This window comes from Anopheles coustani (assembly GCF_943734705.1).
Source record: "Anopheles coustani chromosome X unlocalized genomic scaffold, idAnoCousDA_361_x.2 X_unloc_3, whole genome shotgun sequence".
Classification (NCBI taxonomy): Eukaryota; Metazoa; Arthropoda; class Insecta; order Diptera; family Culicidae; genus Anopheles; species Anopheles coustani.
This window is the reverse complement of record NW_026525137.1, coordinates 273,956-301,317: the sequence shown is the minus strand read 5'-3', so window position 1 is coordinate 301,317 and position 27,362 is coordinate 273,956. Positions and strand designations below refer to the sequence as shown.

The following is a 27,362-nucleotide window of genomic DNA, read 5'->3' as shown; positions in this document are numbered from 1 at the left end:
GGTTTATGCACAGCTAGTCAAGCCTTGGCGAGACTAATGACGCATCTTTTTGCTGACATGGAACCAAAGGTATTTCATTATTTGGACGACATCATTATCTGCTCTGAAAGCTTCGACGAACACCTGCAGCTGCTTGAAGAAGTCGCGAAACGTTTGTGTAAAGCAAACTTGACAATATCTGAGCAAAAGTCGCAGTTTTGCAGGAGGGAAATAAAGTACCTGGGATATGTGCTGAATGAAAAAGGCTGGATGGTGGACGAAGAGAAAACCGCTTGCATCGTACAGTTTCCAGTGCCCAACAATAGAAAAGAGCTACAACGATTTTTAGGCCTTTGTAACTGGCACCGACGATTTATAGCGGACTTTGCAAGGCTCGCAGCGCCCTTAACGGATCTTACGAAGACAAGAGGAAAGTACAAGTGGACCAAAGCTGCTGAAGAGGCTTTCCTGAAACTCAAGGGGGCGTTGGTTTCAGCACCAGTTCTCGCCATGCCAGACTACACCAAGCCTTTCGTGGTGGCATGCGACGCAAGCGACGTAGCAATAGGAGCAGTACTGACACAGGAAGTGGACGGAGAAGAACATCCCATCTGTTATTTCTCCCAAAAACTTTCGTCATCGGAGAGGAAGTACTCGGTCACCGAACGGGAGTGCCTGGCAGTTATACGTGCGATCGAGAAGTTCCGAGGATACATCGAAGGAGTGCGGTTTACAGTCCATTGCGATCATTCAGCGCTGACGTATCTACGCTCTATGAAAAATCCCACAGCGCTGATGAGTCGCTGGATACTCCGTCTGAACGCATTTGACTTCGACATTCAATACCGCAAGGGTTGTAAAAACACTGTTCCAGACGCTTTATCACGCATCGTGGCGTCCACGGTGCTAACAACAAGCAAGGTCCAAGACAGCTGGTACCTTCGACTGCGGGAAAATGTACAGAACGATTCCGACAAGTACCCCGATTTTAGGATCGTTAACGACGAGCTGTACAAAAACTGCAAGTCAAAGGACGAGGGAGGTCTCACCGAGCATCAATGGAAGAAGGTGGTACCGTCGGAGGAGAGAAGAGCGGTTATCGAGCGATTCCATGACGGCCCAACAGCCGCCCATCTGGGGTTCCGCAAAACATGGCAAAAGGTACAGAAACACTTTTACTGGCCCAAGATGATGGAGGAGGTGGCTTGCTATGTGAGGAGCTGTAACACATGCAAGGCCAGCAAAGCGGCGAACACCACAATGATGCCGGACATGGGGAATCAGAAGCCGGCTCGAGTCCCATGGGAACTAATTTCCGTAGACTTCGTGGGTCCCTTCACGCGCTCGCGGAGCGGGAATACGGTGATGCTGGTAGTGGTGGATTGGGTGACCAAGTATGTTGTCGTGCACCCAATGCGATCGGCAGACTCTGGGAAGATGGTGGACTTCCTAGAAAAGCACATCTTTCTGAAATTCTCCCGTCCTAGAATCCTGCTATCAGACAATGGCAAGCAGTTCACATCGAGCACGTTCAATGCGTTGCTAGCGAAGCACAACATCATCCACATGAAGACAGCTTTCTACTGCCCCATGGTAAACAACGCCGAGCGCGTAAACAGAGTGCTGATCACGAGCATACGGGCACTTCTCGATGGCGATCATCGAGGGTGGGACGACAACCTGCAAGCAGTTGCAGCGGCGATAAACAGCGCGCGGCACGACGTCACGGGGGTCTCGCCGCATTTCGCAAACTTCGGGCGGGAACTGCTGCTGCATACGGACCTCTACGCACAACAGGACCTGAATATAGCGGACGACCCAAAAGTGGCCCAGGATATGCGGCTCTCGACGATTCGGCGCATACAGCAATTCATCGTAGGCCGAATCAACAGGAATCACCAACGGGCGAAGGAACGCTATAACTTGCGGACGAGAACGGTAGCTTTCAAGCCAGGAGACTTGGTATGGCGAAGGGCGTTTTCCCGTTCATCGAAAGTGAATAACTTTAACCAGAAACTCGATTCGAAGTTTATTCCCGCGATCGTCAAAGAGGTTAATGGCACAAATTTATATACGTTGGAGGACGTGGTGAGTGGTAAGCGGGGGCGGTACCACGCAAAAGACATGAAAGGAGACTAACAAGCTATGGAGACAGCAGCGGCTGTTAACAAGAACCAAGAGAAAACAAAACACATGGTCAAACCATGGTGATATCGGCAGGAGTGTAAATAGGTTGTAATATAGCTGTACATTTATGGTGATGGTTAGGAATAGTTCTTTTAAACAATATGGTAGGTTATGGGTAATTTGTATAGCAATAGAATTATGATATTTGGTTTGAGAGATCTCCTGGCTTGGTGATCAAGCCAGGTCAGATTCACTTTTGGTTGAGCTTAGGCCGTCACAGCGGGGGTTAGCGGAGAGCGGAAACGAAGTCAGGGAAGGTCTCGGAAGGGAAGACGTCTAAATTTGGCAGGAGTCGCTGCCGTTATGTAATGAAGATTTGACAGGAATCGCTGTCTTTAGGTAAAGAAATTTGGCAGGAGTTGCTGCCGTTTAGTGAAAGGTTGGAGGAGCAGGATTTGGCAGGAGTTGCTGCCGTTTAGTGAAAGGTTGGAGGAGCAGGATTTGGCAGGAGTCGCTGCCGTTTAGAGAATGGTTAGAGGGCAGGAGTAGCTGTCGTCAGAGCCATGTAGAAAGTAGGAGAGTGGGCATAAGGTTCTAGTGATGTAATAAGCTAGACGTGATTCCCGAAGAGGATTTCGAGCTCTCCGCCGCTTCCATAAGGAAATAAGGGTAAAGTTTTTTGTGAGCTAAGTGCTCACAAAAAACTTTCGCCTTGTGTGAGGGTGTGTAGCGTTTGAATTAGCGGGCCAGACCCTGTATGGCCAAGATAAGGAGAGTTAGATGGCTGGGGGTCCTTGACAGCTGCCGGAAGGAGATGAGCGGCTGTCAGGATGGAGGTTGACAGAAGGGTCCCCAGACCACGAGGCAAGGGATTCGATCACGGATAGCCGAGGAGAACGGACGTGCAAAAGAAACTGTGACGAACAACGAAAGTGTATAATAAAAAGTAGTGATCGTGAGAAAAGAAATCTAGTGTCATATAATGAATTGAGTCATCACTTTGGTAGGTCTTGTCTTCGCTGTGAACTGCAAGCACCAGGCTTACTTTCACTCTTTACATGTCAGCTTAATCGAATGTTGGTTGAATGAATCATCGATAGAGGGCATTACAAATAGCAAAAGCAAGAAAGGATAAATTTGCTGCTAGAGGCAATCGAAGTAGCAAGGAGAATGAGTTGGAGAAATAAGATAATCATCTTGAAGGTTTATGTTTGTGATTGTTGCAGTTTTGCTACGTCTTTACTTTTCTGTTGAGTTTTTGCTATCCTAGGACTAGTTTTCGTTGTAAAACGTAAGCACTGTGAGTGATTTGCTCCCTACTTGTCAGCTTTTATAATACTTTTTAAATGAACTATCGAAAATGGGCACATGAAATTGAAATGGGAGATGAAACATCAAAATGTTGCTAGAGGGATTTGAAAACAGAAAGAAGACTGAGTCAGAGAAGTGAGATATTTACTGTGAATGTTTATGTCTTTGATTCTCAAACGTTCGATGTGCGTCTGCTAATGAATTGAGTCATCACTTTGGTAGGTCTTGTCTTCGCTGTGAACTACAAGCACCAGGCTTGCTTTCACTCTTTACATGTCAGCTTAATCGAATGTTGGTTGAATGAATCATCGATAGAGGGCATAACAAATAGCAAAAGCAAGAAAGGATAAATATGCTGCTAGAGGAAATCAAAATAGCAAGGAGAATGATTTGGAGAAATAAGATAATCATCTTGAAGGTTTATGTTTGTGATTGTTACAGGTTTGTTTCGTCTTGACTTTTCTGTTGAGTTTTTGCTATAGTAGGACTAGTTTTCGTTGTAAAACGTAAGCACTGTGTGTGATTTGCTCCCTACTTGTCAGCTTTTATAATACTTTTTAAATGAACTATCGAAAGTGGGCACATGAAATAGAAATGGGAGATGAAACATCAAAATGTTGCTAGAGGGATTTGAAAACAGAAAGAAGACTGAGTAAGAGAAGTGAGATATTTACTGTGAATGTTTATGTCTTTGATTCTCAAACGTTTGATGTGCGTCTACTATTGAATTGAGTCTTCACTTTGGTAGGTCTTGTCTTCGCTGTGAACTACAAGCACCAGGCTTGCTTTCACTCTTCACATGTCAGCTTAATCGAATGTTGGTTGAATGAATCATCGATAGAGGGCATAACAAATAGCAAAAGCAGATAAAAGATAAATTTGCTGTTAGAGGCAATCGAAGTAGCAAGGAGAATGAGTTGGAGAAATAAGATAATCATTTTGAAGGTTTATGTTTGTGATTGTTGCAGTTTTGCTACGTCTTTACTTTTCTGTTGAGTTTTTGCTACAGTAGGACTAGTTTTCGTTGTAAAACGTAAGCACTGTGAGTGATTTGCTCCCTACTTGTCAGCTTTTATAATACTTTTTAAATGAACTATCGAAAGTGGACACATGAAATAGAAATGGGAGATGAAACATCAAAATGTTGCTAGAGGGATTTGAAAACAGAAAGAAGACTGAGTAAGAGAAGTGAGATATTTACTGTGAATGTTTATGTTTTTGATTCTCAAACGTTTGAAGTAGTGTTGGCAGAATCGGAACTCGGAAGATTCGAAGATTCGATCCCTAGAGGGATTCTAAAGATTCGAATCCCATTTGACGGATTCGAATCCCATTTGACGGATTCTTAAGATTCGAATCCCATTTGACGGATTCCAAAGATTTGATTCGATTGGGACTCGAAACAGATTTGATTGGTTTGGGATTCGAATCAGATTTGATTTGTTTGGGATTCGAATCTGTTTTGATTTGTTTGGGATTCGAATCTGTTTTGATTTGTTTGGGATTCGAATCTGATTTGATTTGTTTAGGACTCGAATCTATTTTGATTTGTTTGGGACTCGAATCTTATTTGATTTGTTTGGGACTCGAATCAAATTTGATTTGCTTGGGACTTGATTCGATAAATTGTACTGAGTTTTTCGCGCGCTGTATCTTAGGACTCGAGCACGTGTGTGTCGCAGAATAACGTGAATAAAAAAAATGAGGAAAAATTATTTGAACATTTTTGTTTTAAAAAATTAATTCAAAACTAGCAAATATGTTTATCTTTTAACCACATGCATTATTAACTCCTTTTCTTCAGGGAGTGTTGCTCCCATCATCTATACTGGACTATTTTCTTTAGTTGCTACTATCTAATAAAAACAAAAATTCTCAAAATTCTCCCTACCGTACACAGAGGTCTCGACAAGTCGGGGTGTCCGAATTAAATATTAATTAATTAATAACATGTCAGCAATAAACATGTATTTCGTTTTTAACGTTGTTTTTCAATATAAAAAGTCTGTTTTTAATTTCTATTTATTTTTGATATATTTATCGTTTTACTTTTTTTTATTTTGGTAAACAGTGATGTTTCCTTGGAGGCCATGGCTATAATTTTTGATAGCCAGATCGTTCTATGAAAAATGGTACCGGATTCCAATCTATGGAAAATGGCTTGGCCTGCAGGGAAGTACGACCTAAATAAGGGTGGGAGGCAGCATTGTAATCTGTCTGATGTTGCATGTTTTCCTCTTATATATTAAATATGGAACGATTCAAGTGTTTCTCTTTCTTCTTCATTTTGTCCTCCTGCACCGTTTATCATATTTTGGCTTCTGCATAACGAAGGTTGTTTGCGATCTAAATTATTTCAAAATTTCTATAAAGTCAAACCAAGGAAAGCAATCGATTTTCCAGTTATCATATTAAGCATTACGTTGGACACGTGGGACCAGCAGCGTTCTTTCCCGTATGCCGGCATCGGTCCGCTCGAACCGACAGAGCCCGTTAGGTAGGCCGTCGTTTCTACGATTCGCCGGCAGAACGGAAACCAGTGCAACTTGCGCATGATGAAAAATTCACTGTACATTATTATTGAGCATCTACATAGAGCAGAGTGTTAAAAACGCATCATTTTCATCGTAACAGGTCAACAGTTTCAGGGAAGAATTAATTGGTTTAAGCCTGGGGTCTCCAAACTACGGCCCGCGGGCCGTATGCGGCCGGGATTGTCCAACTGGCAGAATTTGAATACTCGGTAGCAAACGATGTACGCTTCAAAACCTTCATGGAAAAAGCTGTTTAAATTCCGTTCAAAGCGCTTTCGCTCCGTTTCCGGAGCATTAGAATTCATCCGAATATGAAGCAGCGTTCTATGTAAAAACGAATTCGTTGCTTCCAGTTCAAGAACGGGTAGTATAAATATAAGTGAAAAATTGAAGACCAATTTTAGTTTCGAAGTCGATTCCACCTGAAGCGGTTGTGTTGATACATTTCGTCAAGTGTTTCAAATTAAGTAAAATCTCGTATTTGAAAATTGAAATGGTGTATCGTCAGCATACATTGGTGTATCGATTAGTGTCATAAAGTTCACGGACAAGCTGTTTGTACTCCACTCAACTAGTTCGCAGGGTTGAGATTAAATCGGAATATGTACTTCTTGGTGATTGAAAAAAGCATAATATACATATAAGCGAAAAATTTAAGTTAAAAACGACTTATTCTCTGCTTCAAGTGATGTGTTGAAATGTTTGAAATTGAGTATAGCACAAGTTCTCATTGGAAAATTGAAACGGTCCATCGTTGAAATACATTTACGTATCGATCAAAGTGGCATAGATTTTTAAGATCGAACCTATTATATCGTGCTGCATCGATAGAATACCTTTTCGTGTCGAACAGTTTTTAAGGTACTTCGAGCGTTATATATGTGAAATAATAAAAAAGATAAAATATATGTGATTTGGACGTTACAGCCAATAGTGGATCAGTATCGTTTGGTGAGATCGAACTTATTTCATCGTAGTGCATCGAAACAAGACATTGCCGTATCGTTTGTAGCAGCAACTTGATACTGTTCAATCCTACATTTAGAGTGAGTATTACCTTTTTTATTTGTTTATATATTTTATTTCGGTACTTTGATTATAACTCATTTTGATGCGGAACGTATATTTCTTTCTGAATTATAGAGTGTTCTACAATTATAAAAATGCCTCGAACTAATTCGGAGATTTGGAACCATTTCACGGCCGACGAAAAACATGCATTATGTAAATATTGTAAAAAAAAAATAGCGAACTCGGTACTTTCAAACATGTGGCGACACATTAAAAACTGTCACTTCGAATGCCTTCCAAAAAAAACAAATCATACTAGTAATAATCAACAGTTAGAACCTACTACAGAAATAGTTGAGGGTCAATCTTCTTCAAGAAATATTACTCAACCTCGAATTAACCAATTTTTTTCAACAAATGCACCAATTTCAGTAAGCGCAAAGCAAGAAATAGACAAAATAGTTTTAACAATGATATGTCGTGAATATTTACCATTTTCTCTCGTAGAAGCCAAAACATTTAAACAATTATTAAAAAAACTAAATCCTAACTATTGTCTACCAAGCCGTAAAACCGTCTCAAATAGTCTTCTACCTACACTTTATAACGAAACTGTAACTGAAGTAAAAAATAAGTTGGCTTCTGCTAAGGCAATTGCGTTAACTTCAGACGGATGGGTTAATATTAATATGACCTCATTTTACGCCGTAACTGCTCATTTCATTAATGACAACTTTGAATTGTCATCATATTTGTTGCAATGTGAAGAATTTAAATTACAACATACGGCAGAAAACATAGCCGAGTGGCTTAAAACAGTTTTAGATAAATTTGAAATAGGAAACAAAATTAAGGGTCTAACAACCGATAACGCTGCAAATATGAAACCAGTTGCAACTAAATTAAACATTCCACATTTTGCTTGTTTTGCTCACACACTAAATCTTGTTGTTCAGGGAGCCATACAAAATAGCATTAAACCAACAGTTGAAGAAGTTAAACAAATAGTGATGCATTTCAAAAAAAGTTCTGCTGCTACAGGAAAATTATTAGAAGTACAAAAAAGCTATAACATGGAGATACTCAAGTTGAAACAAGACGTGTCAACACGTTGGAATTCAACATTTGACATGCTCAATAGGTTTTCTAAAAATAAAGTGGCTTTGATGGTATGCATAGATGCTTTAAAAATTAAAAATAAGCTACAAAATGAAAATTGGACTACAATCGAACAATCTGTTTCAATCCTTAGCCATTTTAATGAAGCAACAGTTACAGTTTCTGCAGAAAAATCAGTATCTCTATCTAAAGCCGGCCTTCTTGTAAAAATTTTAAAAGATAAAATGTCTTCAATGAATAATCAAGATTTTACAGAAGAATGTAAACTGCTGGTTAGTGGCCTTAAGAAAGGAATAGACGAAAGATTTCAAGCGACTCGTAGCAACGAAATTTACAAGGAAGCGATGCTACTAGATCCTCGCATAAAAAATATTCCGTTTAAAAACGATGAAATTGGTTATAGAATGCTCAAACAAACGGTTATAAGTAAAATGGCATACATATATCAACAGGAAAGCAATAATTCAATTACTGACATAGTACCTTGTCCAGAGCAACCACCTCCTTCAACATCAATATTTGCCGATTTTGTAAAAGAAGTTAATGAATCACGAGACATAGTAAATCCAAAGGCAGCAGCAATAAATGAGTTTGATCAGTATATCAAGGCAACTCCGTTAAACTTTAATGAAAATCCTTTAGAGTGGTGGAAGAAGGAGCATATGAGGTATCCCAAAATATATACATTGGCTCAAAACAGATTAACTATTCCCGCAACCTCTGTTCCTTGCGAACGAATTTTCTCGAAGGCGGGCCAAATTTACACAGAACGAAGAAACAGGCTCGAGCCAAAAAAGTTAAATGAAATTTTATTTCTACAACATAATTTAAGTCTAGAGGAGGATTCTTGATTTGGCCCACATTATACGTGAACTTATGTAAATCGTTTGAATAATGAAATTATGATAATAAATTAAAAATACAACTGTTTCACACAAAGAGACCAATTTGAAGTATTTGATTTGTTAATTACATATAACGCAAAACCCAGGAAAGAAAAAATATCACTGTGTGACTAATCATAAGTAGTTTAAGCACGGTCGTGAGCCAAAATATACCTTATCCTCTTCAGACAATCGAGCAACCGAAAGACTTGGTTGCTCGATTGCCGGAAGGGTCTTTGCAGAAATAAAAAACGAACTTTTGACAACTAACAGTGCAAAAAACCGTTGATTCACAGCAATATAAAAAAAACCGTTGATTGACTGCAATATAATCACTCTGACAGTGTGGGAATGAAAGTACAGTATTTGTATTCTCGTCTTCTAGAGGTACTAATTATTCATCACAAACATCGGAAGGTTGGATGTGAATACAGACAATATGAAAATGCTTGCAAATAAACTTACAACTCACTTTTCCAGTTGAAGAACATACAGTTGCGAGTATTGCTGCATTATTCGGATAACCCTCACAACCGTCTGTTTTTTACAGAAAAGTGGTATTTTGCCAAGGTGAATAAATATAGATCTAATTTATCTACCTTGGAATTTTGCTCGGACTGATGACATGTGACGGATTGGGATTCGGTTTCGGAGATTCGAATCCCTGTAGGGATTCGATTCGAAAGATTCGAATCCCTACAGGGATTCAAATTTCTCATCACTAGTTTGAAGTGCGTCTACTATTGAATTGAGTCTTCACTTTGGTAGGTCTTGTCTTCGCTGTGAACTACAAGCACAAGGCTTGCTTTCACTCTTTACATGTCAGCTTAATCGAATGTTGGTTGAATGAATCATCGATAGAGGGCATAACAAATAGCAAAAGCAAGAAAGGATAAATATGCTGCTAGAGGCAATCGAAGTAGCAAGGAGAATGATTTGGAGAAATAAGATAATCATTTTGAAGGTTTATGTTTGTGATTGTTACAGGTTTGTCTCGTCTCTACTTTTCTGTTGAGTTTTTGCTATAGTAGGACTAGTTTTCATTGTAAAACGTAAGAACTGTGAGTGATTTGCTCCCTACTTGTCAGCTTTTATAATACTTTTTAAATGAACTATCGAAAGTGGGCACATTAAATAGAAATGGGAGATGAAACATCAAAATGTTGCTAGAGGGATTTGAAAACAGAAAGAAGACTGAGTAAGAGAAGTGAGATATTTACTGTGAATGTTTATGTTTTTGATTCTCAAACGTTTGAAGTGCGTCTCCTATTGAATTTTGTCTTCACTTTGGTAGGTCTTGTCTTCGCTGTGAACTACAAGCTCCAGGCTTGCTTTCACTCTTTACATGTCAGCTTAATCGAATGTTGGTTGAATGAATCATCGATAGAGGGCATAACAAATAGCAAAAGCAAGAAAGGATAAATATGCTGCTAGAGGCAATCGAAGTAGCAAGGAGAATGATTTGAAGAAATAAGATAATAATTTTGAAGGTTTATGTTTGTGATTGTTGCAGTTTTGCTACGTTTTTACTTTTCTGTTGAGTTTTTGCTATAGTAGGACTAGTTTTCGTTGTAAAACGTAAGCACTGTGAGTGATTTGCTCCCTACTTGTCAGCTTTTATAATACTTTTTAAATGAACTATCGAAAGTGGGCACATTAAATAGAAATGGGAGATGAACCATCAAAATGATGTTAGAGGGCATTGAAAACAGAAAGAAGACTGAGTAAGAGAAGTGAGATATTTACTGTGAATGTTTATGTCTTTGATTCTCAAACGTTTGTTGTGCGTCTGCTATTGAATTGAGTCTTCACTTTGGTAGGTCTTGTCTTCGCTGTGAACTACAAGCACCAGGCTTGCTTTCACTCTTTACATGTCAGCTTAATCGAATGTTGGTTGAATGAATCATCGATAGAGGGCATAACAAATAGCAAAAGCAAGAAAGGATAAATATGCTGCTAGAGGCAATCGAAGTAGCAAGGAGAATGATTTTAAGAAATAAGATAATCATCTTGAAGGTTTATGTTTTTGATTGTTACAGGTTTGTTTCGTCTTTACTTTTCTGTTGAGGTTTTGCTATAGTAGGACTAGTTTTCGTTGTAAAACGTAAGCACTGTGAGTGATTTGCTCCCTACTTGTCAGCTTTTATAATACTTTTTAAATGAACTATCGAAAGTGGGAACATTAAATAGAAATGGGAGATGAACCTTCAAAATGTTGCTAGAGGGAATTGAAAACAGAAAGTAGACTTAGTAAGAGAAGTGAGATATTTACTGTGAATGTTTATGTCTTTGATTCTCAGACGTTTGATGTGCGTCTGCTATTGAGTTATGTGAAACACAAGAGGACTTAGCGTCACGCGCGAAGTAGCGGCCACAACGCCACGCGCGAGCCAGCGGTCACACGCGCAAGCCAGCGGTCACACGCGCGAGCAACCGGACACCAGCATGGAATCGTGGGAACGGACGCCTCCGGACACCAGCAGCCAGACGCTTCGTCAGCGCAATCGGCGCAGCCAACGTAGCCGTACTATTTTCAATAAAGCAGTCTTCAGTCTTTAGTCGTCCAAGCTCGGACCAACATCGAAAAATAAATAGTTCATTTTTTAAAAAATCCGAAAGGAAAGTTATCCTATAACTGGCGCAGCCGTACGGGCCTTTTCGCTGTGGAATCATCCGGTTAAACACCATCTCCCGACACGAGGACGATTAGTGGCGGTTCCCGACGTTTGAATATCAATTCAGAGAAAAGGACTCAGATCTACTCTTCAAAATTACCAACCGAAGCTGGACATCGACTGGACTCAACCCAACACGTGGAACCCAGGTACCAATCGAATTTTCGATTAAACACGAAAGGTGAGTTAGTAAGTTTTAAGTGTAGTGAGTGAAGTGATTGAAACTCTATCACAAAACGCTTAAACATACAAGTGCATAACTAGTGAAAAAGAAGAAAAATACGTATTGTCCAACGCGTGACAATCGTGTGGAAAAAAGTTGCCTATGCCAAAATTTTCCCCTTTTCCAAAAGTGAAAGCACGCACCTTTACTACTATGGAGGAACACAATTACCAAGCGGTATGTGACTCCATCCGACAATTGGAAGCACGCATTAGTGCTCTCCAATCGGAAAACAACGCGCTGAAGTTGCAGAGCCAAAGCCAATCGGCTAGCTCGCTCTTTCGCATTCCCGATCCAATTAGGATCATACCTTCATTTGATGGTAACAAAAAACAGTTGACAGCATGGTTAACTACTGTTCGTAGGACACTGAGCCTATTTACGAACAATACAACCCCACCTGAATTGCTTGCTATTTACGAGCAAACAATAATCAACAAAATCGAAGGCAGGGCACGTGACACAATTTGTGTGAACGGGAATCCCTCAACCTTTGAGGAGGCGGCTGAAATTTTACAGTCAGTGTATGGCGATAGGAACACCATTGCCACTTACCAAACGCAACTCTGGTCTATGAAGATGAACGAGTCGCTGAACATTCATTATAAAAAAGTAAAGGAAATTATGATTAGCATGAAGTCGGTCGCAAGAGAGAACGACTTATATGCCAAACATTGGCAGGCTATAAATCACTTCCTTGAACAGGAATGCTTAGCCGCATTCATTAATGGACTGAGCAAGCCCTACTTTGGTTATGCACAAACCGCACAACCAAACGACTTGGAATCAGCATATGCATTTTTGTGCAGATTCCAAAACGCTGAAAAAACAAAAACCCAAACTCAGGCCGTATTTGAACAAAACCAATCCGGAAAAGCATTCAATAACAAAAAAGACAAAACTTCGGAGAAAAAATTTAATTCATACTCTCCAAAACCGCAATCAGATAGACAAAAGCCAACCCCCATGGATATTGACCCTACCCTCAGGGTAAGCAATAGAAACAAAATTTTCGCACACACAACCAATAACGATGAAGACTCAGATTCAGCTGAGGAAGTCGAACAAGAAACCCCAGAACAGGAGGAAGTAAATTTTCAAATCTTAAGTCACGAAAACTTTCCGATTTAGCGACAAATGGCTTACCCTATCTTTGCCAAACAATAGAAGGAAAAACTGCAAAAATCCTTATTGACAGTGGTTCAAACAAAAATTTCATATCTCCAGAACTTGTGCCATCGACCTTAAGAAAAAAGTGCCCAATAACCACAGTTACAAACAGCAAAGGAAAGCATAAAATCAACGAATGTTACTACTCTGACATATTTGGTAAAAAGAATGTGAAATTTTACGTTTTTAAGTTTCATAAGTTCTTCGATGGAATCCTCGGATACGAAACTCTATCAAGTTTGCAATGTCACATTGACACACGTGAACACAAACTAATCTTTCCAAACAATACAGTACCATTATCTATAAAACATTTAGGACTTCCAGATGTAACTCTGAACGCTCATACCGTACAAAAAGTCAAAATTCCGGTAACTCATAAAAACGGTGACGTCTTCCTGGAAAAAAAGATCAAAATCCTAGACTCTGAAATTTCACCTGGTCTTTATAAATCTAAAAACGGATTTATTACAGCACTTGTAACCAATTTTGGCAATGAAGTCAAATTTGTATGGACACGTCCTGCTGAAGTTCAACCAATTTCAGACACAATCGAATTAAATTGTAGCATTTCAAACGAAACCGAAACATGTTCGATTCCTATTAAAACAATAGAAACACTGATTCGCACAGAACATCTAAATTCGGAGGAAAAAACCAAACTTTTACAGATTTTGCAGAAAAACTGTCAAATAATACACAATGAAAAAAATAAACTTTCATGCACATCCTCTATTAAACATTGTATTAACACAACAGATGAAATCCCTATCCACACAAAAACATACAGATATCCCTACGTTCATAGGCAAGAAGTTGAGAAACAAATCAACGAAATGCTTGCCCAAGGAATAATTCAACACTCAATTTCTCCTTGGACATCCCCAATTTGGATAGTTCCAAAAAAATCAGATGCTAGCAAAAAACAAAAATGGCGGATTGTAATTGATTACCGCAAATTAAATGACAAAACCATAGATGACAAATACCCTATTCCAAATATAGAAGAAATTTTGGATAGACTTGGCCGTAGTTGTTATTTTACAACTCTTGATCTAAAATCAGGCTTCCATCAGATCGAAGTAGAACCAAAAGATCGTCCAAAAACAGCTTTTAGCACAGAAAAAGGTCATTTCGAGTTTATTCGATTGCCATTTGGCTTAAAAAATGCTCCATCTACCTTCCAAAGAGCAATGAATAGTATTCTGAACGAGCTCATTGGTAAATGCTGTCTTGTTTATCTAGACGACATCATAATTTTCGGAAGTTCATTACAGCAACACATGGAAAACCTTAACAAAGTCTTGACAAAACTCGCAAAAGCCAATTTAAAAATTCAACTTGACAAATGTGAATTTTTAAAAAAGGATTGTGAATTTTTGGGTCACATCGTAACCCAAGACGGTATCAAACCTAATCCTAACAAAATAGAAAAAATATTAGATTGGCCAATCCCAAAAACCACCAAACAAATAAAAGGATTTCTTGGAATTCTCGGATACTACCGTAAGTTCATTAAAGATTTTGCCAAACTAACAAAACCACTAACAAAATGTTTAAAAAAAGATGCTAAAATAATTCATACCGAAGAATTTATTTCATGTTTTAGTGAATGCAAGCAGCTTCTTACATCCGACCCGATACTGAAATATCCGGACTTCAACAACAAATTTATACTGGAAACAGACGCCAGCGACTTTGCATTAGGCGCAGTACTCTCTCAAAAGTTTGAAGATAACAAAGAGCACCCAATAGCCTACGCATCTCGTACATTAAACGACACTGAATGTAAGTATTCGGCTACAGAAAAAGAGTTACTCGCAATAATTTTTGCAATCAAACACTTCAGACCATACCTATTTGGAAAAAAATTTGAAATTCGTACAGATCATAAACCACTGGTTTGGTTGAGACAAAAAAAAGATTTGAACAGTAAATTACTGCGATGGAAACTCGAACTAGAAGCATTTGAATTTGATATAAAATATAAAAAAGGAACCCTTAACAATAATGCAGATGCCCTATCAAGAATCGAAATTAACGCTAACACTAATAGCAATGACATGACTCAGCATTCGGCTGACACTGACGATAATGAGTACATTCCTGCATCTGAAAGACCATTAAATGTATTCAAAAACCAAATAATTCTTGAGACAAGCAACGAGGACAGTACGACAGCCTCTACACTTTTCACAAACTATCATCGAGTAGTTATTAAACGACACGTTTTTACCCCAGCAATCCTAATAAACATCCTGAAAGAATATACATCCACTAGATGTGCAAATGGAATCAATTGCTCAGAAAAAATATTAGCGACTCTACAGATTGTGTACAAAAACTATTTCTCAAGAGTGAAATCATTCAGAATATTTTGGACCCCAAAAACGATCACTGATATTACCGACGAAATAGAGCAGAATCAAATCATTCAAGTGCAACATGAAGCAAACCATCGAGGCATCGTTGAAACATCAAAACACATTGCAAGATCGTATTTTTTCCCTAATATCAAGTCCAAAGTGACCAAATTCATTAACTTGTGTAAATTGTGCTTGAGGTCAAAATATGAACGACATCCATATAAACAAAAATATAAATTCACGGAAACTCCCACAAAACCATTGCAAATAGTGCATATGGACATTTTCATCATACATGATAAAAATTATTTAACTTTTTGCGACAAGTTTTCTAGATTAGCAATGGCTATACCAACTAAAACACGTAACACGGTACATATTTTGAAATCACTCACAAGGTTTATAGCAGCTCTTGGAAAACCGAATCTCTTAGTAATGGATAACGAACCAACATTCACTTCAACAGTGATACGTTCATTTTTAGAAGAAAACACGATAGAATACCATTACACAAGTGTAGGACAATCTTCTTCAAACGGAACTGTTGAAATAGTGCATAGAACGCTTAGAGAACTTCATAACATTCTCTCCAATAAGGAAACAACTAAAAATTATCCAGAATCTACCAAAATGAATCTAGCCGTAGCCATTTATAACGATTCGATTCACTCCCAGATCAATATGACTCCTAGAGAGTTATTCTATGGAATAAAATATGATACACCAATCTCAGAAAACATCGAAGAGAGAATTGCTCAAAAAGAAAAACTCTACAATGAAATATAACAAAAATCCATAGGAACAAAACAACAAACCCTCAACAGGCTAAACAAAAACAGAGAAGAATATGAAATATTCGAAGAAAACGATACAGTTTATGAAAAGAAACGTAATAACTTGAAACACCAAGAACGGTACAAAGAAACAAAGGTTAAAGAAAATAAGGAAACAAATATCATCGATCAAAACCAGAGAAAGCTCCACAAAACGAAGCTAAAAAGAAAACGAAAAAAATAAAAAATACTTTCAAATTTTCTTTCTTTACAGCATCTAAACATTATGATAAATTTTTTTATTTTTTTCTTATTAGCAATAAGCAAGCTAAAAGCTACTAACTATAAAGAAATTACCAACGATAACGGAATAATCGTTACTAAGTTAGGTTTAGTAAGGATTCGAGCTGGATACACTCGATTAATACATAAAATTGATTTGAAAATAATTGAAACAAATCTTGATTACATAGAAACAACAGCTAATTCTATAAAGCCAATCGAACATCATCTAGGTAGAACACTTAAATACAAACTGCAACATGCAAGAAACCAACTAAGTGGTCTTAAGCCAATAAGACAGAAAAGAGGTCTTATAGACGCACTAGGAACAGCTATTAAATTCATAGCAGGAAATCCAGACAGTGATGATTTGAAAAATATTCAGGAACATCTTTTCCTTATTGAACAAAAAGAAAATGGACTCATAACCAACAGTAATAGACAGTATAAAATAAACTCAATTTTTGAGGAAAAATTAAACAACATAACAAAAACACTACATAAAGTCACGCAAAATATTCTACAAGCTTCGAAAACACCAAGTGATTTGGAAGTTGTTAGCATGATTTTCGAAATAGATGAAATTATTCAAATACTAAGAATAATAGGAGAACAGATCGAATTTGCAAAATTAAACATTGTTCACAAGGACCTCTTTACTCTAGGAGAAAAAGAAAAATTGTACAATTTGTTAAAAAATCAGATGATCAGCATGAACCAGCTTGACGAAGTCTTCAAATACTGCAGCGGGAACATCGCCTTCTCCAATAATCAAGCCGTCATGTTAGTCAAGATACCCATGCTTGAAAAAGAAACGTTCGAACTCCTAGAACTCCATACTCTGAACAGAAATGGAAGTAAAATCGACACACATGTCCAATATGTTGCAAAGAACGCTAACCGCATATTCATACAAAATAACATATGCGAAATATGCGAACCAACTTGGCCAGTTGAAGACCAATGTATCTTCAACATCCTAGTTCACAAAACCCCAATATGCCCTATAAAAACTGCACTTCAAAAGTGGGCAGCCAAAGAAATCCTTCCAGGGATAATTTTACTGGATACACAGAGGCCAATAACGGTATACGACTCATGTGGTGTTGCAAAGAATATCAGCACACCAACAATCATAGAAGCGGAGAACTGCACAATTCAGCTAAAGAACCTCACATTCAACAGCAGAGAAATAATCACACACGAATACCTAATCCCAACCTACGGAAAATACCCGGAGAAAGCAGCGGAATCCGAAGAAGACGTTGTGTTGATTAAAATAAATAACCTAGAGAAACTGGCTGAGCAACACTTCTACAAAAACCAGAAACACACAATCATAACAGCAACAAGTGCAATTTTGCTGTTAGCTGCAATTTTGGCATACTCGTGTACCACATTCTGGAAGAACAGGAAAAATTCCCATCAATTGGATCGAGGCGCTCCAATCTTAAGGGGGGGGAAGTTATGTGAAACACAAGAGGACTTAGCGTCACGCGTGAAGTAGCGGCCACAACGCCACGCGCGAGCCAGCGGTCACACGCGCAAGCCAGCGGTCACACGCGCGAGCAACCGGACACCAGCATGGAATCGTGGGAACGGACGAGTCAAGACAACGCCAGCGTATACATTGTGGACAACGCCATCGCATACATTGTGCACATCGCCAGAGCATACATTGTGAGTCAACATTCGATCATCGCGACGCGGCCCCCGGACCACAACATTATGCTGAGTTGCAGCTTCCCATAGCAACGCGGACCGCCCGCATTATGCTGAGATTGCAGATTCCCGCAGCGACGCGGACCACCAAGAATCAGAAGACCGTGAACCAACGATCCAGATCGCGAACCGATCATCAGTTGGTATCCAGCATCCGAACACGATAGTTGGGTATTAACCCGCACATATGTTGTAGGAAATAAAGTTTAAGTTTTTTTAAAACTCAAACACCCGCAGCAGTGCGTTAACTGGCGCCCGAATAGGGACCGCGCTATGTGAAATTAAGTACAAGTGAAAGTGAAAGTAACCACGCTAGAGTGATAGTTACCACCGAATCCCAAACTTAAAAAGACTTTCCTGATCGCCGAGTGCAGCCGTGTAAAAAGGATCCCGAGTCACCTGTGCAGTTAGCAGCTCACACAGGACAAAAAGGAGCCATCCATTACACCGAGAAGGAAGTCATTCACAGCCGGTTTTCCAGAAACTAAACTACGCCCGCTAGAGGAGCAGTAAAACACAACGCCCGTCAGAGGAGCATCATAAATCATAAAACCATCGCCCGATACAGGATGCGTATGGTACTGTAAGTAACAAAAAAACAGTAAGTAAAAATTGTGAAACAAACACAAAATTGTGAAACAAAAATCAAGTGATTACAAAAACGCGATTAACAAATATTAAGTAAAATTACCTAGTGAAGTGAAAAACGTGTTAAAACAAACAAAAAATCCTGGAGGATCTTATAAATTCATTACAATCTTTTTCCTTCAAAATGTCGAGACCAGACCTTGACCAAATTATTAACCGCATTGCCGCACTCGAAGCGTGCAATGTCGCCCCCGCTCAGATCGATTATTCCGATCCACCGCTTTACTTTACAAAGCCAGATGGAACAAGTGTAAATCCCGAAAGTTTTGAAAAAATCCCTGATTTGGTAAAGGATCTACCAAATTTCACTGGGGATCCCAGCGAACTGAATAGCTGGTTGAGTGACGTAGACAGCTTGGTAAAACTGTACCAAACTAAAAGTACAGACACACTTGAACGCCAAAACAAATACCATATGATCTGCAAATTCATTCGCAGAAAAATCCGCGGTGAAGCGAACGATTCACTCGTTGCTTCAAACGTAGGCATAAATTGGAACCTGATCAAAAAAACATTGGTCACGAATTACGGTGAAAAGAGAGATTTGGAAACATTAGACTTCCAACTTATGAGCGTGCAGCAGAAGAACCGCTCATTGGAAGTATACTACGACGAAGTAAATAGATTGCTCTCGCTTATAGCAAATCAAATAAACACTGACGAAAGATTCACACACCCCGAAGCCTCAAGAGCTTTAATCGAAATGTACAACAAAAAAGCAATCGATGCTTTCATGAGAGGACTAGATGGAGACGTTTATAAATTCATTAGAAATTATGAACCGACATCCCTTGCAGGAGCGTACAGCTACTGCATTTCATTTCAAAATATTGAGTGTAGAAAAATGCTAACCAAACCAAGGCCATATATCCCACCAACGGCACCAAGGAATATGATTCCCTTACCGCCACCAACGCCCATAAGATATACAAATCCACATCCGCCACCAAGGCCTTACCATCCCAAACCGTTCACGGGAAATAGAAATTTTAATAATTTCGCCCAAAAGAACAACCAACATTACCAACAAAAACCATTTAACAATTTTCAACGTCAACCGCCACCAGAGCCTATGGAAGTTGACCATTCCATCAGAACACAACAAGTGAACTATGGAAACCGCCCTAACTCAAACAACGTTCGACCCCCAAAACGTCCCAGGATCAATAATATCCAAACACAGCCAGGACACTCAAATACGGTGAACCACATAACGGATGCCAATCCACCACAACAATTCGAAAACGGTAATCCCGCGAACAACACAATAGATAACAACACATTACAATCGTTCGAGAGATACCTCCGAACCATTGAAAAACAAGAAGGATGCAACTTCAGTGACACTGTCGAAGTCGCAGAACTTAATTTTTTAGACTAAACTCGGCGTTGCCTTACTTTCTTTTTTATGGTAACGCCTCGGAGCCATTAAAAATGCTCATTGATACCGGTTCTAATAAAAACTATATCCACCCGAAACATGCTAAAATTTCCCACAAAATTGATAAAACCATTTTATGTATCTTCAGTAGCAGGAGACATAAAAATCGAAGCTTATTCACAAGCTCGACTATTCAAACCATTTTCAGATAAAATGTTAAAATTTTATCATCTTGAAAACTTGAAATCATTCGATGCCATAATAGGGCACGATTCACTGAAAGAAATCAAAGCAGTTATTGATACAGCCAATGATGAATTAATCATTGACGGCACAAATGTAATACCCCTACAACAAAACGAACTACAGGAAGTAAATAAAATAAACATCCGCGATAGTCATCTTAACCAAAACGAAAAAATACAGCTACATAACCTATTACAGGAATATCAGGATCTTTTCCAACCACCTGATTCTAAATTACCTTTTACCTCACAAGTAAAAGCTACCATAAGGACAAAAACTGAATCCCCAATCTACAGTAAAACTTATCCTTATCCCCAAGCACTTAAAGGTGAAGTTAACAGGCAAATTGAAAAACTACTAAATGATGGAATCATCAGACCTTCAAAATCCCCATACAATGCACCAGTGTGGATTGTTCCAAAAAAACTGGACGCTGCCAATGAAAAAAAATATAGACTTGTCATAGACTACAGAAAATTAAATACTCAAACAATAAGTGACAAATATCCTATTCCGGATCCTTCTACTGTTTTAGCCAATCTAGGCTCAAATAAATTTTTCACTACCCTTGATCTAGCATCAGGATTTCATCAAGTTCCCATGTCGGAGAACGACATCGAAAAAACTGCATTTTCGATAAACAATGGAAAATATGAATTCGTACGCATGCCCTTTGGATTAAAAAATGCACCCTCCATATTCCAACGCGTCATGGACGACACTTTGAGAGAACATATCGGAAAAATATGTCACGTTTACATCGATGACATTATCATTTTTAGTGAAACAGTTGAAGAACATCTGCAAAACTTGAAAATTGTCTTAGACACATTGCGAGCCGCAAATTTCAAAATACAGCCAGACAAATCCGAATTCTTAAAAACAGAAGTAGAATTCCTCGGATTCATTGTCTCAAGTGAAGGACTTAAGCCAAACATAAAAAAAGTTGAAGCCATAAAAAAATTCCCAGAACCACAGAACCTCAAAGAACTGAGAAGATTCTTAGGACTGTCAGGATATTACCGCAGGTTTATTAAAAACTATGCACACTTGGCAAAACCCATCACAAAACTCCTAAGAGGGGAGGATGGCCATCGCCAAATTTCAAAAAACGAATCAAAAAATGTTCCTATTAAATTTGATCAAAATGCAAAGAACGCATTCCAAACCTTGAAAGACATAATATCTTCTAATGATGTTTTAGTTTTTCCAGATTTCCAGAAGCCATTTGAACTGACAACAGATGCATCAGATAAAGCACTAGGAGCTGTGCTTTCACAAAAATGCCACGACGGAGATAGACCAATAACCTTCATTTCCCGAACTCTTTCCCAAACTGAGGAAAATTATGCAACAAACGAAAAGGAGATGCTTGCCATCGTGTGGGCACTACATACACTGAGAAATTTCATATACGGAGCAAAAATTAATATCCATACTGATCATCAACCATTAACATTTGCTTTATCACCGCAGAACAACAACGCAAAGCTGAAAAGATGGAAATCATTCATAGAGGAACATGATTACCAGTTATGCTACAAACCAGGAAGATCGAACGTCGTAGCCGACGCCCTTTCCAGAATACAAATTAACTCACTAACACCAACCCAGCACTCAGCTGATGAAGACGATAATTCATATATCCCTTCAACAGAAGCACCTATTAATGTTTTCCGCAACCAACTAATATTTAAAATCGGAACTAATTCCTCTTCCGAACTAATAAGCCCTTTCCCGAAATTTAAAAGGCATATTTTCATTGAACCAAATTTTACTACTGATTTTATCAAAGATAAATTCAAAAAAATTATTAATCCAAACGTAATTAATGGAATTCATACAGATGAACAAACAATGGGAATTATCCAAGAAGTTTATAAAAATCTTTACAATCCAAAAACAGTTAAAGCTAGATTTTCTCAAATTCAAGTTGAAGATCTTTGCGACGTAGAAAAACAAATCGAAGAGATTAAAAATATCCATAATTTTGCACACAGAAACGCTAAGGAAAATTCATTGCAATTTATAAAAAAATTCTACTTCCCCGGAATGAGAAAAAGTATTCAAAATATTGTTAAAAATTGTGAGATATGCAAAACCGAAAAATACGATAGAAAACCACAAGTATTTATACCAGTAAAAACACCAATACCGACATATCCTGGAGAGATAATTCATATTGATATATTTGCATACAACGCAAACTTTTTATTTATCACGTCAATCGATAAATTTTCAAAGTACGTTAAAATACGACCGATAAAATCGAAATCAATCGCTGACATAAAAGAAGTATTACTACAACTTTTATATGACTGGGACTTGCCAGCCCAAATTGTTATAGACAACGAATGTACTTTTGTATCGAATGTAATCGAACAATCAATATTAAATCTAGGAGTCAAAATCTTCAAAACTCCAGTTAATCGTTCAGAAACGAATGGTCAAGTAGAGAGATGTCATTCGACTATTAGAGAAATAGCGAGATGTACGAAAAAACTCAATCCAGAAATGAGTATCATAACATTAGTGCAACAAGCCGTTTATAAATATAATCATACTATTTACTCATTTATAAAGGATACACCAAGAAATGTGTACGTAGGAGAACGATCAGATGATCCACAAGAAAGAGCAAGAATAAGAGAAGCTACAAATGAAAGAATACTCGAAATATTCAAAAAGAATGATGAAAAAATCAAAGATGAAAGATATAAAGACTATGAAGAAAATGAATACGTATATGAAAGGAAGAAAACAAATAATAAACGCGAAAGTCGTTTTAATATAATAAAAGTAAAGGAGAATCATCCAACTTATATAATTGATTCGAATAATCGAAAAATTCATAAAATGAATCTAAGAAAATAAGGAAGAAATATTAATACACTCTTTGAAATTCTTTTAACTATCGTTACAGAGTGATCACAACCCTGTTGATCAAGCTTATTGTAGCAGATATAGGCATATATGATCTAAGTAATAATCCGTTAGCTATAATACCAATAACTAAAGCTAAAATTCAAATCGGATATGTAAGGACGATACATCCAATCGATTTATCAAACATAGAAGAAGCAGTAGAGAAAACGTTAGAAGAAATTCCAAATGGAATCTATACGGCATCAATTGAAAGTTTGATTAATATAAAAGCTAGAACGCTACAGGAAACCTTTAGAAAGATTAGACCGTTTACAAACAGAGAAAAACGATGGGACACGATCGGAAAAGTTTGGAAATGGATCGCAGGAAATCCAGACGCCGACGACCTACACATTATTAACTCAACGATAAACTCCCTAATTGCTGAAAACAACAAACAAGTAGTTATCAACCAAGGTTTAAATGAACGACTCCAACAAATAACAGAAGTCGCCAACACGGTTATCAACATTGAAAATCAACGATACGAAACGCACCAGACAGAGATTCGTCAATTAATCCTGTTATCAAACATGAACATGCTACAAGAAAAATTAGAAGTAATTGAAGATGCCATCATACTCGCGAAACACGGGATTCCAAGCAGCAAGCTACTATCCCTAGATGATCTAAACTCCATAGCCCAATTCCTAGAGAGTAACAACATTACTTACCGTACTCCAGAGGAATTGCTAGGGCAATCAACTGCGCAAGTTGCTGTAAACCAAACGCATATTATCTACATACTAAAGTTCCCCAAAGTAACCACACAAATGTACGAATACGAATACATTGACTCCATAATCCAGCACGAGAGACGGATTATCGTAAAACAAAATTTCATAATACGAAATCGAACGCATGTATTCGAAATTACGGAAAGATGCCAAAAGCAGGAAGATTTCTACATATGCCAACAAGTAAATTTGCAACAACCCACCAAATGCATAGAAAAACTCGTGAAACGAGAAGACGCTGAATGTCAATACGAAAAAATTTACTCGAAAGGATTGGTGAAACGCATTAATGACGCCAATATTCTCATTAATGATGCAATCGCAGAAATATCGTCAAATTGCAGTAATGCAAACCAAGTATTGAACGGGTCATACTTGATACAATTTGAAAATTGCAACATAATCATCAACGGAGAAATTTATTCAAACAATGAAGCCATCATTCCCGGTAAACCATACTACTCGACAGCGGGAATAAAAGTCAACATAAGCGAAATTGAAGACAGACCACCGATAGAATATCTAAACAATCTTACGTTGCAACATCGAGAAACACTACAAAGTATAAATCTACAGAACAACTCCATCAAATGGAAAATTCATGCATTCGGAGGAACTTTCATGTTACTATTCATATGCGCAACCGTAATCTGCTTATTTTTTAATAGAAGGAGAATGGTAAAAGTAAACACAAACCAAGAACCGCAACGCGGAGAAACATTCGTAAGCTGACCAACATCATTCCACGCAGCAACAAGACTTTGAGGACAAAGTCATTTAAGAAGGGAGGAGTCAAGACAACGCCAGCGTATACATTGTGGACAACGCCATCGCATACATTGTGCACATCGCCAGAGCATACATTGTGAGTCAACATTCGATCATCGCGACGCGGCCCCCGGACCACAACATTATGCTGAGTTGCAGCTTCCCATAGCAACGCGGACCGCCCGCATTATGCTGAGATTGCAGATTCCCGCAGCGACGCGGACCACCAAGAATCAGAAGACCGTGAACCAACGATCCAGATCGCGAACCGATCATCAGTTGGTATCCAGCATCCGAACACGATAGTTGGGTATTAACCCGCACATATGTTGTAGGAAATAAAGTTTAAGTTTTTTTAAAACTCAAACACCCGCAGCAGTGCGTTAACTGACGCCTCCGGACACCAGCAGCCAGACGCTTCGTCAGCGCAATCGGCGCAGCCAACGTAGCCGTACTATTTTCAATAAAGCAGTCTTCAGTCTTTAGTCGTCCAAGCTCGGACCAACATCGAAAAATAAATAGTTCATTTTTTAAAAAATCCGAAAGGAAAGTTATCCTATAACTATTGAATTGAGTCTTCACTTTGGTAGGTATTGTCTTCGCTGTGAACTGCAAGCACCAGGCATGCTTTCACTCTTTACATGTCAGCTTTATCGAATGTTGGTTGAATGAATCATCGATAGAGGGCATAACAAATAGCAAAAGCAGATAAAAACTAAATATGCTAAGTAAAGTTGGAAGTTTTTTCAGAAAAAGAGCATTTTCGTTGTTTCGTCCTATAAAACGCCTATCTTTGAACGCTCATAACTTTTTTTACGTTCTTACGATTTTTAATCTGTCTTCATTTGTTTGACTAAAATTGAATTTCCTTTTTTTGGTACCCTGGGCGTATTTTTAGCTCTTCTAGTTTTCGAGATATTCACGTTTAAAGTTGGAAGTTTTTTCAGAAAAAGAGCATTTTCGTTGTTTCGTCCTATAAAATGCCTATCTTTGAACGTTCACAACTTTTTTTTCGTTCGTACGATTTTTAATCTGTCTTCATTTGTTTGACTAAAATTGAATTTCCTTTCTTTTGGTACCCTGGGCGTATTTTTAGCTCTTCTAGTTTTCGAGATATTCACGTTTAAAGTTGGAAGTTTTTTCAGAAAAAGAGCATTTTCGTTGTTTCGTCCTATAAAATGCCTATCTTTGAACGCTCATAACTTTTTTTTCGTTCGTACGATTTTTAATCTGTCTTCACTTGTTTGACTAAAATTGAATTTCCTTTCTTTTGGTACCCTGGGCGTATTTTTAGCTCTTCTAGTTTTCGAGATATTCACGTTTAAAGTTGGAAGTTTTTTCAGAAAAAGAGCATTTTCGTTGTTTCGTCCTATAAAATGCCTATCTTTGAACGCTCATAACTTTTTTTCCGTTCGTACGATTTTTAATCTGTCTTCATTTGTTTGACTAAAATTGAATTTCCTTTCTTTTGGTACCCTGGGCGTATTTTTATCTCTTCTAGTTTTCGAGATATTCACGTTTAAATTTGGAAGTTTTTTCAGAAAAAGAGCATTTTCGTTGTTTCGTCCTATAAAATGCCTATATTTGAACGCTCATAACTTTTTTTTCGTTCTTACGATATTTAATCTGTCTTCACTTGTTTGACTTAAATTGAATTTCCTTTCTTTTGGTACCCTGGGCGTATTTTTAGCACTTCTAGTTTTCGAGATATTCACGTTTAAAGTTGGAAGTTTTTTCAGAAAAAGAGCATTTTTGTTGTTTCGTCCTATAAAATGCCTATCTTTGAACGCTCATAACTTTTTTTTCGTTCGTACGATTTTTAATCTGTCTTCACTTGTTTGACTAAAATTGAATTTCCTTTCTTTTGGTACCCTGGGCGTAATCTTAGCACTTCTAGTTTTCGAGATATTCACGTTTAAAGTTGGAAGTTTTTTCAGAAAAAGAGCATTTTCGTTGTTTCGTCCTATAAAATGCCTATCTTTGAACGCTCATAACTTTTTTTTTCGTTCTTACGATTTTTAATCTGTCTTCACATGTTTGACTAAAATTGAATTTCCTTTCTTTTGGTACCCTGGGCGTATTTTTAGCACTTCTAGTTTTCGAGATATTCACGTTTAAAGTTGGAAGTTTTTTCAGAAAAAGAGCATTTTCGTTGTTTCGTCCTATAAAATGCCTATCTTTGAACGCTCATAACTTTTTTTTCGTTCGTACGATTTTTAATCTGTCTTCACTTGTTTGACTAAAATTGAATTTCCTTTCTTTTGGTACCCTGGGCGTATTTTTAGCTCTTCTAGTTTTCGAGATATTCACGTTTAAAGTTGGAAGTTTTTTCAGAAAAAGAGCATTTTCGTTGTTTCGTCCTATAAAATGCCTATCTTTGAACGCTCATAACTTTTTTTTCGTTCTTACGATTTTTAATCTGTCTTCTTTTTTTTTGACTAAAATTGAATTTCCTTTCTTTTGGTACCCTGGGCGTATTTT

The 27,362-nt window shown here is 37.9% G+C and overlaps 1 protein-coding gene across 1 annotated transcript in view; it reads right to left on the bottom strand.

The window, feature by feature from the left end:
- Positions 1–2,122: 2,122 nt before the first annotated feature.
- The window catches only part of LOC131270436 (uncharacterized), a 110,154-nt gene continuing 84,914 nt past the window's right edge, over positions 2,123–27,362 (bottom strand). Inside the window, exon 2 of the mRNA XM_058272426.1 lies at positions 2,123–2,140. Coding sequence (XP_058128409.1) covers positions 2,123–2,140 — 18 coding nt within the window. The remainder of the gene's footprint in view (positions 2,141–27,362) is intronic.